A 20,203-nucleotide genomic window follows, 5' to 3' on the forward strand; every position below is an offset into this window, starting at 1 on the left:
CCAATAGAGTGGGGCCCTAAGCTATAATTTGTTTATCTTATAGTAAATCCGGCACTGGTAACATGAGGGAAGAGGTGTGTGTGTGTGGGGGGGGGGATATCTGCTGAAATGTTAAAGTTATGTACAGTAGCTTATAGAGGGTGAACCATGAGTAGGCTACACAGTGCTGCTAAAACAGCAACTCTCAGCGTGGAAATAACTCCACATAATAAGTTTTGGGCGGGCAAAACGGGGGAACTGCCCAGTTCAAATTACAGCATAAACGTTAAATGGCAGTATAAACGTCAGCTCTCAATTTTCCTATCTTCACATGACGTCCCCCATTTATAAAACCTGCTTTGAATCGAAAGGATGCTTCCCGCCTTATATCCAATAAAAAGGATTGCCTAGATTAAAAAGCCCTACAATGCCTCGCTTTATTCAGTCCCTTTCCAATGTCCAAGACCCCACAACTATTTCTGAACGATAAGAGAGGCGATAAGGGAGAGAGAATAAAAAGGGCAACGGGAGATCCCCGTCGCTCGGGCGGCGCTGCCGGCCTCGCCCTTTCCAGCTTCCCCGCACCCGCGACGGCTCCCGCCCGCCCGGGGCTCCTCCTCCATCTCCGCCCACAGCCCCCGGCGAGCATCGCCCTTCTCGCCCCTCTGCTGTCTAAGGGCTGGACTCGGCCGAGCCCTATAAATGGCCCTGGCAGGGGACGGTCGCGGCCACCGCAGCCGGAGGAGCCGCAGCGCAAACCGTCCCGTCGGAGATCATGAGCTTGCAGCCGTGGGGCTATTTAAAAGACAATGGTGAGCGGGACGCGGGCGGGTCTCTCGTGGGGAGCCGGAGTTTGCGGCTTCCCACGGCGGCGCCCTCCTCCCCGCGTAAAGGGGAGCGGGTAGGAGAGGCAGCACAGTTTCGCTAACGGGAACGAGCATCTCTCACCAGCTGCTCCTTGCCCAACGGTGCCCGGTATTTATTTATTTACTTTCGATGGAGCTCCCCCAATAGCATCTCTTTCTATATTGGATTCCCAGGGCTTTGGCTTGGGGTCAGTCTTGGTATGTTCTGTTGATTGAATTTCCCCCGCTCGCTGGTTAGCAAAATAGGGCGCAAGCTTTTCGGGCAGCTATTGAGCTCTTTCAGCTGGCACAGATGTCCTTGCCGCCTGAAAGTTGGAAGGGGGACGTCACGTGGCTTTGCTGCAGATCACAGAATTGTAGAGTTGGATGGAACCACAAAGATCACCTAGTCCAAAAGCAGGAATCTTTTTGCCCAATGTGGGACTCGAACCCACAACCCTGAGATTAAACGACTCCTTTTCTACCAACTGAGCTATCCCAGACTGCATGCAGCTTCCATCACCCCTGACCATTGGCCATGTTGGCTGGGGCTGGTGAGATTTAGAGACCAAGGACATCTGGAGGGCCAACAGGTCCCCCAGTTTCTGTCTTGAAGAAGATGGAGGTAGCTTCTATTAATCCTGATTTGCAAGCACAAAGTTTGCAAGGAGGTTGTATGTTGCATGAAGCAATTGTTTGCATGCTTTCTGATGCATTTTCCTGGCACTACTCTATTCTTTTTCTGCCTCCCCACTTCCAGCCACTCTCTGAAGACTGGAGAAAAGGCCCTCTTAAGAATATTTGGGGGCCCAGCAGGGGAAGCATGGCTCTGTTTTTTGAAGTCTTCAGATGATAACCAGACCGTGTGAAAAATGAACATAAGATTTTAGCTGCAGTTCATTCATTTTCAGCTTTGTATTCCCGTTATAAAAAGTGTGTCTAGACATCCTGTTGTTGCGCCCATAACCTAGGTTTAAGGTGCCATTTAGCTCCTAGTTTTCATATTTCAGTTTCTAACACTGTACTCAAGGTGTTGTACGTAGAGCAGGGATAGCCAGACCACAGACTTTTTGTTGTTGTTACTGGAAACCCAGTATTCTGTTTTGAGTACCAGAACTGAATGGGAGCTCACAGTCTTTCCACACAGAAATTCATTCCCGGTTACCCCAAGCTTTCTTCATTTCAGCAGCCTGCTTTAGAAGAGGAGTCATTTTGTTCCTGCTCTTTGCAGCCTAACTTAAATTGCGGGGAAGTTGTCAGGATAAAACAGTTTGAAGAAACTTAGGAAGCTGCAGTTCAGTGGTTCTGCTCCTGCCTGCAGGGCCATTTCCAGAAAGCAATTATGAGGGGAAACCATTCAGTGCCATGGAAGTTGCCCTGTGCTATCCTGCAAGTTCTATCTTGTCCCTCAGGCTATATATATGACATATATCCGAACCACTGTCTTCAGGAGATTCCAAGTGTGGTGCTGCTGATTTGCAAATGACACCCAACTCTAGCTCTCTATTCTATCTGAATCAGGAGAGGCAGCGGAAGTGCTAGACGGGTGCTTGGAGATAGTTAGGAGCTGGAGGTTGGCAAATAAACTGAAGCTGAATCTTGAAAAGGCAAAAGTGTTATGTGTTCTGAGTTCTCAAATCTGGGAGGTGGGTGGTTGCCTGTTCTGGATGGGGTTATACTCCCCTGGTAGAAGCAGGTTCATAGCTTAGAGGTAGGTACTCCTGGATCCAACTTTGTCACTTGGGACTCAGATGTCTTCGGTGACCTCTTTCCAGCTAAGTCTGTTTGGCCATCTATGGTGTCTTTTGGACAAAGAAGTCTTGGCCAGTCACTGCACTCCATGTGCTGGTAACTTCTAGACTGGGTGACTGGAATGCATTCTATGTGGGGCACTCCTTGGAGTCTACTTGGAAACTTCGACTGGCCCCAAATGCAGCAGTCAGATTGAAGCCCCAGCCCGTATTTAGAAATCCTATAACTCCTGTTTTAAAACAGCTGCACTGGATGCTAGTTTGTTTGTTTCTGGGTCCGGTTCAAGCTACTACTTAGTGTTTGAAGCCCTAACCAACTTACACCCTAAATATCTGAAAGACAACCTCCTTCCCTACACTTCTGAAGAAGTGTGCATGCACACAAAAGCTCATACCAATAACAAACTTAGTTGGTCTCTAAGGTGCGACTGGAAGGAATTTTTTTTTATTTTCCTCCCCTACAGATACTCCCAGTCTAACCTACCTCACAAGATTGTTGTGGGGATTAACCTATGGATTAAAAAGGTGAGATATAAATGCAATGCAATAATATAATAAATAACACTCTATCCTAGCGTCTGACACCTGAGATATAGGACCCACCCTATTCTCTTGACTGTAGTATGTTTTAACTATTTTAACTATTGTATTGTATTTTTAACTCGTGGTGAACTGCCCTGGGATCTTGTGGTGAAGGATGGATAAGAAATCTTACCATCAAAATCATCATCAAAATCCATGATGGCAATGGGGTGGGGTGGGGGGGAATGTGCTGTGTTTCTTCCAGCACAGTTCTGCACATATACTCAAAAGAAAGTTCACCAGCTAAGGGTATATATGACTGCAGCTGCCAACCTTTAAATTTAAGTTAATCTGCCCGTTCTTTTTTACTAATTTACCATGGTCCTGTATAGCTGAGCAAGATACTAAAGTTTGCACTCCCTGACTGCCAAACGCTAAGCAGATGTGAAAGTGGGCACCGTGCAGTGTTTGCAGGACTTACAGCATATGTTCAGAACATATTGTCTTTTCCCCTTAGGGCCAGATCGCTGGCATGAAACATACCCAATGGCTAAAGGGAATAATCAGTCACCTGTTGCAATCCTGACCAAGGATTCCTACAAAGACCCTGCTCTGTTGCCTTGGTTTACTGGCTATGATCCAGGTGCAGCTAAGACCATAATGAACACTGGGAAAACTTGCCGTGTTACATTTGATGACACTTTCGATCGCTCAGGTAACTTTGAGTTTTATCTCTTCTAGTTAACCAGTATGCACCCCTGCAAAATGAAGTCAGGAAGGGATCGTTCAAACTACCAATATATTTTGGGGGTGGGGGTGGCAGAGACCCTCTACTACTTCATCCTTTTTTGCATGCAGGGATCTTAAGCAATGTATATATTTATTTGATTGATTGATTTACAGTGGCAGGGCACCTTTATGAAAACAGCCTGAAGCTAAGATAGATTAGAAGCACAGAACAATGAAGAGGTCTTTGCTAGGCATGAAAATGACATCAAGATAGGTGCTAGGGGAAGCTCTGTGAGGAGGACACTCCACAGTTGGGGTGCCACCATGGAAAAGTCCCTATCCCCCACTGCAGCACACTCTGGGTGGGTGGCAATCAGAGAAAGTCTTCCGAAGAATAACTCAAAAGTCTGGAAGGGTAGCCAACATGGTGCACTCAGGATGTTTTTGAACTCCGGTTCCCATCAGGCCCAGCCAGAATAGCCAATGGCAAGGGGGGGGGGAAATGACGTCCCACTCTGCTCTGCCTTGGCGATGCGGCACTGGTGGTGGCAGAAAAGTGGCGCTGGCATCGGCAGCTATTTATGGCAAAATCTCGCTGAAATTTTGTGAGCTCTCTCGTGCTCCATGAGATTTTGGTGAGATCTTGCTGGAAATTGACACTCCTGCTGGTACCACTTCTCCACCAGTGGCGGAGGTAGTGGCATGGATGGGGTGCCAAGCAGGGAGTTCTGCCGCCTGAAGTGGCTGCTTCACCCTACTTCATGGGTGGGCCAGCCCTGGAGGGCACCATATGACTAGCCTTTGCTAAGTTCAGGTGGAGAGAGGCCATTTTTAAGTACCCTGGTTGCATGTTATGAAGAGCATTAACACTCAAAACCAACACCTTGAATTGGACCTGGAAACAGCTTAAAAGCTAGGGAAGATGGCGACGTGCTTTTGTGATACGCTTGTGTGATAGCTCTTTCGCCTTCTGATGGTCCAGTTAGGCAATTTTAGACTCTGGACCTGATGGGTTTTAAAATATTTAGATGGCAATGTGTATTACGTAATTACTTAAATGAATGCCCCCCTATGCATTATGTGCAAAAGATGAGTGACCTGCATTAAAATGCAGAGAATGAGCAGTAGCTTTTGGCCTGGACAATAATCTCACAGGCACACAGATATTTGCTGTGGACATATTTGCTGTGGCAATCTGGTTTTACCAAGCTTAAACCTACTTCTGAAGTCCAGTTTGAATATTCAGAATAAATTGAGACTTTTGTACATGTATCATCCGTGCGTCTAATTTCCTGTCTCTAAAATAGTGGTGTAAGAGCTCATGGGTCTCATCAGAGGTACTCCACAGTTCAGTCTGAGAGCATAGTACAAACCATAGGATAGATGGTCCACGAGGTCCTGTTCCAAATATGATAATAGCAGTAGGGTTGTAGATTCAGCACCATTCATTCACTGTATTGTGATGGGGGCTATGCATTGCACATCATCATGCTTTCAGCTGTACGTCCGCCATTCACAAGTAATTTTTTATGTTTGTTTGTTTTAATCGTACTGTTAAGCTGTAATCCTCAAGGGATGCTTTGGATAATTGCTCTCCATGGGACTTCATGAAACTGCTTTGGATATTTAAGAATTAGGACCTTAAGGATGCTGATCCTAAACATTGGTGACATTATATCTGCTTGCAGTGTTGTTGTTTTCTGATGTTACTGCCACGCTGATGTAATGTCCACCTTTTGTGATGTTGTCCTACTATAGTAGTTGTGATACCCTAACTTTGGCATGTATACCAGAGCATCGAGTTCCAGGTCCTGGCTCTGGGGAACCCACAATCACCCTAGTGGGAATTTCGCTATCCATTTCAGTGTCTGAGTGTCCTCATTTGTCATGTAGCCATGACAGCCAGGCCACCCGCACTTTATATGGGCCTTTGAGATCTTTACATAAGTGCTTTTTGTTGCTGGTGATTTATTTCTGTGTGGGTACGTCTGGATACCAGTCAGAATGAGAAGAATTGACACAGCTGAGGCGCGGGGGCGTTGCTTTGGGCAGGCATCCCCATACCAACTAAAGAAAGAAAAGTCAACATTAAGCCTTTTGCCCTGCGCTTAACACAGTCTTTATCCTTGGGTATTCCAACACATAGGATATCAATCACTGACATGAGACCAGCAGTGCTCCAGCACAAAAGGATTTAAGATCTGTGTTAGCATTAACTTTGAAATTCCATGCTATTGCTGGAGGTCAAAGAACTTGAACGTTGTTCAAACAAAGGCCTTTTGGGATTGCTACAGTACATTGGGTTATCAGCTTTCTGGCTCTGGAAACTTGGGTTCCTTTCCCTTTTTAGGCTGCAAATAAAAACAAGTTTAGTATCTCAGGGGACCCAGGGTTACAACAGTGGGACAGGGGCATTGCAGGTCAGGAAGGAGGTTCTCTTGCAGAACACCCTGTTTTCCAGAACTTCCACACTCTTTGTAGAGACTGTGAGGTTTCCCTTCCAAACCTTCATAGAATAAAAGCCTCATTGCTTTTTTTTTTTTTTAAATTTACTTTATTACATCTATACAAAAGAGAAAAAAATTGAATAAAAACAAACAAACGATAACCAAAGAATAGCAATGTTAAAAGATTACATGTTAAATTCTTCCTAAAAAACCACAAAATGCATTCAATTAATGCCTTCCTATATTCCCAATAATTCAGTTGTAAATAATACAAAGCAAAACATAACATCCAATTCCATATTCATATAAATCCATTCTACTAACCTTTAGTAATACTTCTTTCTTCCTTTCTTCTGTCCATACATGTCTATTTCTACTATCTGTTACTTCCCCTTCTCTTACGGCTTCCACTTGTCTTCATCCCAGGTTGTCAGTCTATCTCTTCTAGTTTACTACTTTGGTACTCTTGTGTAATCCTTCTATTTTATTTTCTTGTATTTTCCTTGCTAACTTCAGCTCCCAATACAGAGTGCTTAGAAATGGAGCCAGCATTTCACAGTGGGGCATTGCTTTTTCAGGTAGTCTCCAAATTTTCCCCAATCTTGTTGGAATTTTTGGTCACTACTTCCTCTGATTTTATCAGTTAATTTAGCCAGGTCTATATAATTAAATAATTTTTCTTGCCAATCCTTAATTGCTGGTACTTCTTTCTTTTTCCAATATTGGGCGATCAACATTCTCGCCGCTGCCGTGGCATAATGAAAAAGTTTCTCATATTGTTTATTTATTTCCCCATCCAAAATTCCCAGCAAAAATAATTCCGGCTTTTTCTTTATGTTATATTTCATCATTTTTTAAAATTTCTTCTAAAACCTGGCTCCAAAAATTTTGAATCACCCCGCAATGCCACCACATGTGTAAGAAGGTCCCCTCTTCCTTTTGACATTTCCAGCAAGAGTTGCTTTTTGTTTTGTACATCTTGTGTATTTTACTTGGAGTCATATACCACCTGTAGAACATCTTAATCATGTTTTCCTTAATCCCCTCTGCTGCTGTAAACTTCCATGCTTCTTTCCAGAGTCTTTCCCATTTTTCCAAATCAATTGTCTTACCCAATTCTCTCGCCCACTTTCACCATCTCATCTTTAACCTCCCATTCCAGTAATATATTACATATTTGATATTAATTTATTTCTGCTTTGTAACAGGTGTATTTCTAATAAAGAAGGTTCGTTTAGGAACCCTTTTTGTGTCCTGTCTTGGTTAAATTTACTATTTATTTGATGGTATTGGATCCAACCCATTAAGAAATGTTTAATATCCTTATTCTCCTTTATTTTTAATTTTCCGTCTTTTTGTTCTATCAGATCTTTACATTTGCCCCAGTTTGCATTGGAGTTTATTTTTTTAACTGTAATTATTTCGATTGGAGAGACCCATTTAGGTGTTTTAGGTTCCAATAATCTTTGGTGTTTTCCCCAAATTTTCAATAGAGACTTTTTGATAATATGATTGTTAAACCCTTTATGTGCTTTTAATTTATTTTCCACCAGGTAGGCATGCCAGCCAAATTTGTTTTCAAACCCCTCAAGATCCAGCAATTCATGATTTTCTAGTAATAACCATTCTTTTAGCCATAAAAAACCTGCCGCATCATGATAAAGTTTTAAATCGGGTAATGCCAAACCACCTCTGTCCTTAGTGTCAATCAGTAATTTATATTTAATTCTTGCAGGCTTATAATTCCACACGAATTTTATGACATCCTTCTTCCATTGCTTAAAGATGGTTGTAGATGTTCCCAGTATTGGTATCATTTGGAAGAGGAACAACATTTTTGGAAGAATATTCATCTTAATAGTTGCGATTCTACCTAAAAGGGATAAGTTTAATCTATTCCAGGTCTCCAACTCCTTCTTTCCTTCTTTCCTTCTTTGCTATTGACAGTTGTTTTGCTTTAGGCGAAAAATTTCCTTCTTGGAAATGCAAGCCATATGATTGCACATTGTCAAACACACATAGCTGACTTTATTAACAATAATGACAAAGAATATGCCAAATCAGTCTGCCGACCAAATGTTTATTTATTTCTGGACCTGTTAATGCATAGTTACTGACATAGCCAACTGTGCTATACTGTTACTTTGTTTTTATCCTAAAACAGCATGGCAAAGCCATCCTTTTGTATCTTGGGGAAAACTTGGCCTCATTGTTTTCACTTGTGGATTATCACCTGTCACTATAAATCTGGCAACAGGTGAGGCTTTGCGTCAATAAGACCTGCTCTCCCCCATAACTATATATAAACAGGGCTAACATTCCTTGCCTGATAGATTTTGTTTTTACCTGGCTCCCAGTGGCATCTGCCTTGTGAAAAAAAGGAATCAATTTCCCTCCCCCTTGCAACCTACTGAGTAGAATAGACATTTTCTTACATTGATTTTACAGTAGATTACAAGCTGCCAGCTCAAGGGTTTTTTTTTTGTTTTTTGCTGATGTGACTATGCCGTCACACACTTGCATTCACACCAGAAGGGTATAATCAACAGATCCTTCCATGCACAAAAATCTGTTTCGTATGGTGAAAACAAAAACCCCATAATGGAGAAAGATTGCTTATTACCAGAAGAAGAATCTTGCTGCATCTCACCAGATGTCTGTCTTGTCCAGCATTCTGCCCCAACAGCAGACTACATATTGGGGACTCACAACTAGGACATGTGCCGCACAGCAGCTGGTTTTCAGAGTCATCATGGCTCATAGTCCTTGAATTTGTCCTATCTCATTTTTAAGGTGACCAAGTTAGTGGTTATTCCTAAATCTTGTGGTAGTGAAATTTAGGTGGTTCTTCTTCAGTGAGACAACGCCATAAGGAATAACTAAGAAATACATATATGAATTTCCCACTGTAAAATAGTTGGCAGATGGGCATTTGACATTTTCATAGTAGGAAACCTGTTCCGTTGCAACTCTTTTATTCTTAAGCAAAAGCAGGATGGTCAGAGTTGGAGATGGGGTTTCATACTGGGTGGAATGTAACTGGAAACAGGTGATAACTTCTTCAGAGAGCTGGTGGGGGTATGATAGAGGCATTGTTGCTCATGCCAGTTACTCTGGTTTTACTATGATCTCTGGTCAAAGAGCTTTGCAAGTTGCTGTAGTGTTTTAAGAGCCACAGTCCCACTTTTGAGCAAAGGCAGAGGCTGTACACACTATACATTCAAAGCACATATGAAGCACCTTCTTTCTGTTAAAGAATTCTGGACACAGTAGTTTAGCCCTCACAGAATTACAATTTCTGGCAACCCTTAACAAACTACTTAGAATTCTAGGGGGGGGTGTGTGTGTTCCAAATGTGCTTTCAAAATATTGCACGCACAGAGCTAAAAGCGACATAGAAGATTTTGCATGTACACACACTATGAGTGATGGCCTTCTAGGGAGGTTGAGACAACGCATGCATTGAAAGGATTTCTGAGGGAGACCACAACACTTATGTAAGCTGGCCCCATTCCTGCCATGGACAGTAGCATGCAGCTAGTATGCAAGGGATACTGTGAACAGGAGTTCCTTCACATGCCTCCCCACTGCACAAAAGGTGAGAGTATGGCTGCTGGTATGACATTGGGTCTGTGGCATTGTGGAGTCCATACGATTGTGGCCAGGCTGACAACACAGTTGCAAAAGCAAAGCAAAACAAACAAACAAAACTTTGTGGGGAAATAAGCTGTGTTGCTGCCACTGCCAATGGTAAGCTCCCTGAAAAAGTGTTGGCAAATTCTTCTCCTGCTGGAGAAATTAGGCACCTCCCACCATTTCTGCACCAATAGAAACAGGGTGGTGGATTTTCAGGTGCCATTTCGGGAACAGCTCTAATTTTGACCTCCCATTTTTCAGGTTGACTGACATTGTTTGAACTACACAGGGCACCCCACACACAAGCATCTTCTCTTATGGTATGAAGCACACAGTCAGTACTTGGTCACCCTGTGCCACACTACAGTGCACCTCCCCTTCCCCTTGTGTTGGGAGCTCAAGAAACTTCACAGCAGTTTGGGGTTGATTGACATGTCTGGAAGGAAATAAATATGGACACTTGCTGTCCCCCCCATTTTTTTGTTTATTTTAAGGGGGAGCACTGCCATATTAAATTACACACATGTGTGTGATGAGAGAAAGGGATTTTAGTCAGCTTCTTGGGAGAAAAGCAATGACAAACCTAGACAGCATCTTAAAAAGCAAAGACATCACCTTGCCAACAAAGGTCCGTATAGTTAAAGCTATGGTTTTCCCAGTGGTAATGTACGGAAGTGAGAGCTGGACCATAAAGAAGACTGATCGCCGAAGAATTGATGCTTTTGAATTATGGTGCTGGAGGAGACTCTTGAGAGTCCCATGGACTGCAAGAAGATCAAACCTATCCATTCTCAAAGAAATCAGCCCTGAGTGCTCACTGGAAGGACAGATCCTGAAGTTGAGGCTCCAGTACTTTGGCCACCTCATGAGAAGAGAAGACTCCCTAGAAAAGACCCTGATGTTGGGAAAGATGGAGGGCACAAGGAGAAGGGGACGACAGAGGATGAGATGGTTGGACAGTGTTCTCAAAGCTACTAACATGAGTTTGGCCAAACTGCGAGAGGCAGTGAAGGATAGGCGTGCCTGGCATGCTCTGGTCCATGGGGTCATGAAGAGTCGGACACGACTGAACAACTGAACGACTGAACAACAACAACAACAACAACAACATTGGTTATTTGAAGGAACTTCAGAAATATTTCCTGTGATGTGAAATGCACCTTCCTTGCCATTATAACTGGTTCTTCATTGAGATAGAAGTCAGGGCCTATTTATAGATGGGTGAGGGGTGTGTGAATTTTGGGCAAAGGCTCAGCTTCACTTGATGCCCACAGAGTGACATGTAATTAACTCACAAGTGACAAGTGTGAGCTATTATTGTTCTCAACCAAGAATTCCTGTTCTTAATTGCCACCAGCAGTGCTACTGGTAAACCTCATGCTTCACGATGATACTGTGTTTGTGGAATTCCCTCCTCAAGGAAATATGTACAGCAGTGCTCTATCATGGCTGACACTGAAGAGAACTCTTAAGACTTTTTAATTTCGACCCACTTTAATTAACTGCTGTGTTAATTAAAGGTTGCTATGAATGTATAGGGAGGTTTTTAATGCTTGAAGTTTATTGTGTTTTTAATATTTTGTTGGGAGCTGCCCAGAGTGACTGGGGCAACCCAGTCAGAAGGGCAGCATATCATCATCATCATCATCATCATCATCATCATCAACAACAACAACATGATGATGATGATGATGATGATGAATCTGAACCTTGTTTATGCTGTAATTTTGGACAACTGCCAAGCTACGAGAAGGCCAACCATTATTATTAATTGTTTTTATTAAAAGATTTTCCTGGGCAACAGAAGTACATACAGCATCTCTGTAAGGTCAACCATTTATTCAAATAACACTAATTTCTATGAACAATATAGCGATGGCAGAGTAGTAATAACAGTGCTGTAGGCACCAGGTATGGCTCCAGGTCTGAGGGGACCACTTGTCCATAAGTGGATCTTGTTGGGCTTAATTGGCAAATGCTACAGCAGTGCTCCGGGGAGGTGAGTCTAGCTGCCATTTTGATTTTTCACCATGCCCACAATGTAGCGTTGTTTCAGGGCTTCGTAGGAAAGCCCCTGGTCTAGCCCCTGTCATCCGGTGCTGATTGAAGTGTCGGCAGTAGGCCGTGCCAGCATGCCAGGTGATAGAAGATGAGATGCCCTCTCTGACATCGGCCATATTTGCAAGAGGTGCTCATCAGTCCTGCAGTACATGGTTGCCCCTTTCTGTTCCAGCCCAGAAAAGCCTTCTTTTAATTAAGACCTATTTGTTGCAGTGCTCAGGGGAGGGCCACTCCAGGGTACTTACCGGCTGCGTCAGCTTCTCATCCACTGGGGTTCTACAGATGACAAAGGCTCAGAGCATGTGGTGGATGCACAAAGGCATGCAGGAGAGGTGAGTCTTTGTGCACTCGAGAATGCATCATGGAGGATCAAGCTACCAATGGCTGCTAACCATGGTGGCTGTACTCTGCCTCCATGGTCGGAGGCCTTATGCTTCTGAATGCCAGTTTCTGGAAACCACAGATGGGGAGAGGGCTCTTGTGATCAGGTCCGGCTCGTGGGTCTATCACAGCCACAAGGTTGCCCCCCTCCCCCCTGTGAGAACAAGATGCTGTGAAAATGGGGTGTTGAAAAAAGGAAGAGAATAGGAGGCACGCTTATGGGGTTGAGAAGATAAAAAGGAGGGGTGTGAAAGTAACTGAAGAATAGGAGGGGATAGCGACTTCATAGCTGGGAAGAAGATGAAAGGGTGCTTAGTAGGTGAAATGTGTGGTATTCTGTGTGCAATGGGGAGGCTCCACCCCCATCATTCATCCCAGACACTTCCAGTTCCGAGGGCCTTCTGGCGATTCACTCACTACATGAAGTGAAGTTACATGGAAGCAGGCAGAGGGCCTTCCCGGTAGTGGTACCTACCCTGTAGAACGCCCTTCCATAAACAACTACAGTGGTGCCCCGCTAGACGAATGCCTCGCTAGACGAAAAACTCGCTAGACGAACTGCATTCGTCTAGCGGAAGCTGCCCCGCAAGACGAAAAAGTCAATGGGGCTGCCTCGCAAGACGAATTTTTTTTTTAGCGCGAAAACCACTTGGGCTGCATTGCCGCTTCGCTAGACGAAAAATTCGCTCTACGAAGACACTCGTAGAACGAATTATTTTCGTCTAGCGGGGCACCACTGTACCTGACTTTTAGAAGACATCTGAAAGCAACCCTGTATTGGGAAATGTCTAATGTTTAACAATTTTTTAAAGTGCTGTAAGATACCCAGAGTGGCTGGGGAAACCCAGCCAGATGGGTGGGGTATAATAATATAATAATAATAATAATAATAATAATAATAATAATTGCATCAAAGATGGAGGGTTGAAAGTGCAACCAGGTTCAGTGCAGGACTGCAGAATAGAAGAGAGAAGTGGCTTCAGTAATAGGGTTCAGAAGGTGAAAGTTTAGTAGTTTCATGGGGGTCGGAATGGGACTCTCTGTCTAAGGGGTTAATGTTGGGGGGTGAGCAAGCATGGGCAGAGTCCCTAGTATAATAGATTTTCCTTGTTCCAGATTCATTTGGTGCACTGGTATCCTAAGTATAGCAATTATGCAGATTCTCTGAGGAAAAACACGATGGTGTTGGCTATCTTGGCTATTCTTTCTGAAAGTAAGCTCTATCTTTTCCTTACCAATATTATGATGCATAGCAATCTTGCTGTCTAAGTAGCTCAGTCGGTAGAGTATGAGACTCTTAATTTCAGGGCCATGGGTTCGAGTGCCACTTTGGGCAAAAGATTCCTGCATTGCAGGGGGTTGGACTAGGTGATCCTTGTGGTCTCTCCAACTCTACAAATTCTATGTCTATCTGAAAAAAATGTCCAGTATTGCATGAATGTGCAAGTGTGGATATACTATGTCTGGACTGCTTGTTACCAGTGGGTTCTCAGCAAAAAAGGCACCCTTAAGGAGAGTCAAAAATTCAGACAACCAAACTGATCCTTTTGTGTGTGTGTTTGCACTGAGGGTGCAGCAGTCATAGCATATATTAGAATCTTATGTACAATTTCTTGGGACAGGGCGTAGGAAGGTCAGGTGGTACCCGGAGTGGAAAATTTCTTGTCACCCCCCCCATTGATTCCCCCCCTGCAAAAATGGTTTTACGTTATTTCATATTTTCAAACAAGGAATAATAACAACGTAATAATAATAAAAAACTTTTATTTATATCCCGCCCTCCCCCAGCCGAAGTCCGGGGGCTCAGGGTGCTAACATCAGATACATAACATTGGTATAAAATCAATACAATAATAAATTACCTCCTAAAAAATTCTCAAAATCAAATTAAAGTCTAATTCGATGGCTTTCCACAGGGTTAGGGTTGGGAACAGTAAGTGCTCCAATGAACTGAAATTTCAGCCTTCACGACATAGGAAAACAGCCAAGTAAAACAGCTATTTTGGTGGAGGATGGTCAGATATTAACGATATGCATGAAATTCATATATAGCTATATAATACCTAGTAAGTAAGATAAGAGCTTGGAGCAGGCATTTTTTAAAAAAAGTTTTTTCTGAACCGCCCTAGTAGGGCAGTAATTGTTCCTTGATAATTTGTCAAACCCCCCCCCCCCCAATTATGGAACATGGGGTGGACTGCTCCCTACGCCCCCCTTGCTGCGCCCCTGTCCTGGGAAGATTGCCGGTTCGGCTTACATCTGACAGTATAGGTTCAGCTTGTAATACACATTGAGCTTCAGTCAGCTGAAATGCAAAGATTTTGCAAATAAATGTTGTCATTGGAATTGTCCTCCATAACAGAAAAGAGAAGAAAATTATTTTTCTTTTTCTCTGACTGCCACCATGTGACTCGGTCACAAATATACTTGAAAGCCCCATTATCACCACATTTGTTTGCCTGAGAATCTGTTTAATCGCCCTGGCACTGTGGCAGATGACATTGGCGATGCTACTCTGCAAAAAAGTCCTGGAGCTGTCTTCCCCTGAGCTCCCCTCCCACCACACCACAGTTTATTATGCCAACAGAGCACAATTAACACGCATGTCAAACAGACAATCTGTCAAGCAAATCATTTTAATCATCCCCAATGTGCTCCTCTTCTTATCACATAAGAATTAGAAACCCACAGCTTTTTTCTGTTATGAAGGAACCTCTGTGCATGCTTACTTGGAAGTAAATTTACCTGAATTCAACGAGACCTTCTAGTAAATGTGTTTAGGGTTGCAGTCCTAGATGATTAATTGAGTTGATCAATTGATGAAAACTCTTTTGAAGGACTAGAAGTGCCCTAAATAATCAGGCTACATATTTTCAAAACAAACAAAAACCCAACAGCAACCCCAAACGGATTATTTTCAATGCAGGAACTTGCAAAAACCATGAGTGGCAGGTGCCATTTTAGTATTCTTACTAGAGATCAACCTATTATTTTTGCATTTTGCTATCACTTTAGATAGCAAGAAATAGCAGTGGAAATAGTAAATAGCAACTGGTTTATAAGTGGCTTAACAACAGAAAGGGTGCTACACCCTTCCTTGGAATTTTCAAGGAAAATCTGTACAGATAATCCTTAACTTGCCTCAGAAGGTAGGAAGTTGGATGAGATGGTGTAGCTCGACCATGATCCAGAGGACTTTATACTCCACCTGTACCTACAACAGAGGTTTCCTGTTACTTTCTCTTTCAGCAGTGTTGCATGTGGACTTCGAAAATACTTTTAGAAACTCTAGCACACCCACTGAAGCGAGAGGTTGCTGCATTCATGTTACCATAATTTAGTGACAGCAAACCAAGTCAGATGAACAATCAGGCAAATACATTGTTCCAAATGTTGTTCTCTGTTGTTTTTAAACCCAACAGGCATTATTTTTGCTGTTTTTCTGTGCAAGATGTTCTCAGAATTAAACAGACAGATGGGGTGGTTAAAGATCAATTCTGCATGTTGTTGTGATTTATAAGCTTCCATGCTATTCATCTTTGTACTTTCTCTGTCACAGGTAGGGAAAGATCCTAAGCCAGAGATGAAAAGAATTCTTGAAGAAATAGAAGCCATTAAGACCAAGGTAACTTGACGGTACAACTGAATCACGCTTGCAAAACAGCAACCATCTACAGGTGAAACTCGAAAAATTAGAATATCATGGATAAGTCCATTTATGTAAGCAATTGTTTTCATTAGCTACTGGAGTTTAATATATGAGATAGACTCATGGCATGCAAAGTGAGATAAGTCAAGCCTTTGCTTGTTATAATTAGGATGATTATGGCACACAGCTGATAAAAATACCAAAATTGAAATTGTTAATTTGGGGTTCTCATCAGCTGTACGCCAGAATCATCACAATTATGACAAATAAAGGCTTGACATATCTCGCTTTGCATGTCATGAGTCTATCTCATATATTAGTTTCACCTTTTAAGTTGAATTACTGAAAGAAATGAACCTTTCCACAATATTCTAATTTTTCGAGTTTCATCTGTATAATCTGCCAAGGAAACAAGGAGGGGGCCTGTCAAACCAGTAACAGGGACCACACACAGGAGAGGCAGGTGGAAGGTAAAATAGAAATAAGAGAAGGGTTAATGAAGAAGTGGATCTGTAGAAGGGGCATAAGGGAAGCAAGATAAATATTTTGGCTCTTGAAGATTAGAAGCAGGGTGGCTTTTCTAAGAACTGGGTTCAGCCACTATCAGATGAGTGTACACACAGTTAAAGGAATGGGTGCATTCCTCCTACATTTAGAAACTGGAGTGGAGTATCGCTTTTTATCTTTCCCACCCCATTTTTGTGTGTGTGTGTGGGGGGGGGGGGAATGGTCACAAAAAGTCTTCTCAAATCTTTCGGTATATCTGCACTTATAATTCCCAGGAGAAAGACTTCTGCTCTTTTAACAAATGTTATTTTAAACATTTTTAAAAAGTTCATTACATATCATTACCCAGACTTCCTTTATCTTTTTACAATTCCACCACATATGATAAAAGGTGCCCTCTTTTTCCTTACATTTCCAACATACATTTGAGTTAGTCCTATACATTTTTGCTAACTTACTGGGTGTTAAGTACCAACGGTACATCATCTTCATATAATTTTCTGTCAGCGTATAACATGCTGTAAATTTTAAGTCATCTTTCCATAATTTTTCCCATGCTGCCAACTGTATATTATATCCAAAATCTTTTGCCCTTGTGTGTGGGTGTTAGTTATGCCTATCCCTGACCTCAATTAGATCTTCAGCTGGATTTAATAGTATTGCTTCTCTTTTTATTTATTTAAGGGGAAAGAGGTTCCTTTTCAAAACTTTGATCCATCCATCCTTTTCCCTCAAAATCGGAGCTACTTCACCTACCAAGGCTCCTTCACTACGCCTCCTTGTGAAGAGTGTGTTACCTGGATTATTCTGAAAGAGCCGATCACCGTCAGTGTGGACCAGGTAAGCTTTCCTTATGCAAGTATTTCATGTGAACTACATCCACATACAGTTTGCTGAAAGCTTTGCTCTGTTAATCAGGAATAACATGCATTAATTCAATGCTGACAACAGCCATGAGAAATGCTGGGACATTTCTAAAGCTGAGGAATCAGAACTATGAGAAAAGGCTGAAAATCATATTGGGTTTCAGTTCAGTTTTTGCATTTGTTCACCCAACCACAGAATCAAAAAAGCCAATATTCTTTATAATGCACCTCAAAGAACTTCTGACAGTGTAACAAGGGGATTAACCCCAAACTAAGACTTGGTTTACACAACACAATAAGATAAACTATATCTTATTGGGACATTGTGAATTTGCTGACTCCTAGAGAGGAGCTTGCAACCATTTTGGTCCTCTGTAGTCCTTTATATTCTTGTACCATGAGGAGCTCAGCCAAGGTTTGGCTTGTGGTTAGGCTCTCTCTTCACTATCTTCCGTAGCTGTGAACATAACTGTCTGTCTCAATTTTATTGACAAAAGAAAACATTCAGGGAAGGAAGGGGAGAGACTCACCAAAGAGCATTTGATTCATATTTCCATGCCAATTTTTCCTAGCTTCCTCTCGCCAGCACCCCACACAGGGCACCAAGCCAAGAGGGCACAGAATTGAGAAGATCCATCATTGAGATCCATTTGGGTGCACCAAATTTTGGGCTCGCTCAGGGTGCCATATTGCCAAAGATTACCAAAATCTGCCCCTGCTCTCGGTTAAAAATTTCATTGGAGCACAAAATGCAAATGAACTTTGGCAGGGTTTGCTGGGTTCAACATACAACCATATTGAAGCCCCTCCCTCACCCTTAATTATGTCATTTACATGGAAGCAGGTTCTGCTGGCTTTATCCCTTCATGTTTGGTTGCAAGTACATCCCAAACGGACTCTGGTAGTTTTCTGAGGAAACTGCATTCCATGTGTCTGCTCAGTGCTTAACACATCTCATTTTTAGCCAGGCTCCAGGTTGGTCCTCACATCTTTTTACTTCTCTGTAGATGGAAAAGCTTCGTAGCCTATCTAGCAACACTGCAGGTGATCCCTATTGTGCTTTGGTGGACAACTGGCGGCCTCTTCAGCCTCTGAATAACAGGATGGTAAGATCTTCATGCCAATAGAATCTTTGCTGAAGCCCATGATCTTCGGTTGTGAAGACCCAGGATTCCACACTCATGTTGTGTTCGACCTGCTGTTCTCCCTCGAGATCTGTACTGTTGAGCTAGAAATTCTGAGCAATGAAACAGGACAAATTAGATAAAATTAATCAACATTCTAGAGGGGGGAAATCACTGGGAAAATATTAACTATATTAGAATGGGGGATCTCTCTCGATAATCTTTGTGAACACTATGATTTTTATGGAAAATTCTGTGGGTGGGTGGGAAGGTCTACAAAGATCTCTCTCTCTCTCTCTCTCTCTCTCTCTCTCTCTCTCTCTCTCTCTCTCCCTCTCCCTCTCCCTCTCCCTCTCTCTCTCACACACACCTGTAAAGCACAGCAGGAGTTGAATGCATTTCTGTATCATATCTATGTATAAAGTGTCATTAAAAATCCAAATTGTGAAGAAAATCAGCCTGGAAGTCTAATCCTGCATCCTTCTCATTGTCAATGGTGAATTTAAAGACATCCATTCAAACAGAATATAGTATGGGATGAAGCATTCTTATTTAATTCCACAACTTCATTTCCTGTTGATTTGTTTGAAATGATAATGAATCTTTTGAACAGCCAGGATTTTGTTTAATTTATATCTAATCTTGGTGACTTTTTTGGGGGGGGGGAGGATTCCAGAAAACATTATGAGTTATTTAATTTTTGGGGTTTATTGTATCATTTTCCTGATGTCTCAGAAAGGTCACTTTCTGAACTTCTGATTTTATTATTTTGCAGTTAATTTTTATGCCATTGAAGTTAGTGTAATGAAATATTGGTGGAAAGCCCATTTCATTTGTGAAATGCTCAGATAAATTTCGCAATGGGAAATATCTCAAAGATTCAAACTACTAAAAAAATTTGAGTTTTGTATGTCCTGTTTCAATACGTTGCCGTCAGTAGTTTACAGGTGTCTGAATACCAACTTTGAATCTGACCTATTGAAATAAATGGACTTATTTGTCATTAACTTGCATACATTGATTCCAGTGGAACTACGGTACTCTGTGTATGACTAGTCAGATCCTATCCTGTTAAGGAGGGAGCTGCTTTTTTCTCCTCAAATCTCAAAAACAATAAAAATATAAGAACTTGAATCTGTTTAGTGTTTACGTTGTAGCACTTAACGTTTGTAAACATAGGGGGGTACCTAGCTAAATCATTCTCAGAGCAGACCACTGAAACCACTCAGTTGGGTGCCACCCATAATTTGTTGCTTCAAATCGGAAAAAACTTTTTCAAAGAAATTAATGAAAATGACAGCCAGGGTGTTGTTTTTTTTAACCCTTTCAAGTTGTTAATAAGGTATTTTCTGGGGGGTTGTTTTTCTTTTTGCTTTGAGCTGATGCTTTTTAGAAAAAGTAATTCAGATAGTATTGCATGATGGCAACATAGGTGCTTTTGTATATAAAACAACAACAACAACAACAAATCTGTTTATCTCAGAAGCAAAGTTTTCAGAACTTCTTAGATGATTGTATTGATCCATGAGAGGGCTTTGTGCACTTGAATCATTTTGATAGGGATTAAAAAACAAAAACAAAAAAACAACCCTCAACTTTAAAAGGAATATTCACGTTCCTCAACTGTATAAGAAGCCAAAACTGGCAGAGCAGTCTGAACCCAACCTAAGGAATATTGAAGGGGTGGAGCCAACAGCACATCTGGA

At 42.2% G+C, this 20,203-nt stretch overlaps 1 protein-coding gene across 1 annotated transcript; it reads left to right on the forward strand.

Annotated features, from left to right (window-relative positions):
- Window positions 1-673: 673 nt before the first annotated feature.
- LOC117050119 (carbonic anhydrase 3-like) lies at window positions 674-18,792 on the forward strand. The gene is made up of 7 exons (XM_033155502.1): window positions 674-791; window positions 3,615-3,812; window positions 12,184-12,302; window positions 13,468-13,564; window positions 15,915-15,976; window positions 17,192-17,347; window positions 18,381-18,792. Exons 1-7 carry the CDS (start codon window positions 755-757, stop codon window positions 18,498-18,500), a joined length of 789 nt encoding a protein of 262 aa, XP_033011393.1. The 5' UTR covers window positions 674-754; the 3' UTR covers window positions 18,501-18,792.
- Window positions 18,793-20,203: the final 1,411 nt, after the last annotated feature.

This window comes from Lacerta agilis, chromosome 7 (genome assembly GCF_009819535.1).
Source record: "Lacerta agilis isolate rLacAgi1 chromosome 7, rLacAgi1.pri, whole genome shotgun sequence".
Classification (NCBI taxonomy): domain Eukaryota; kingdom Metazoa; phylum Chordata; class Lepidosauria; order Squamata; family Lacertidae; genus Lacerta; species Lacerta agilis.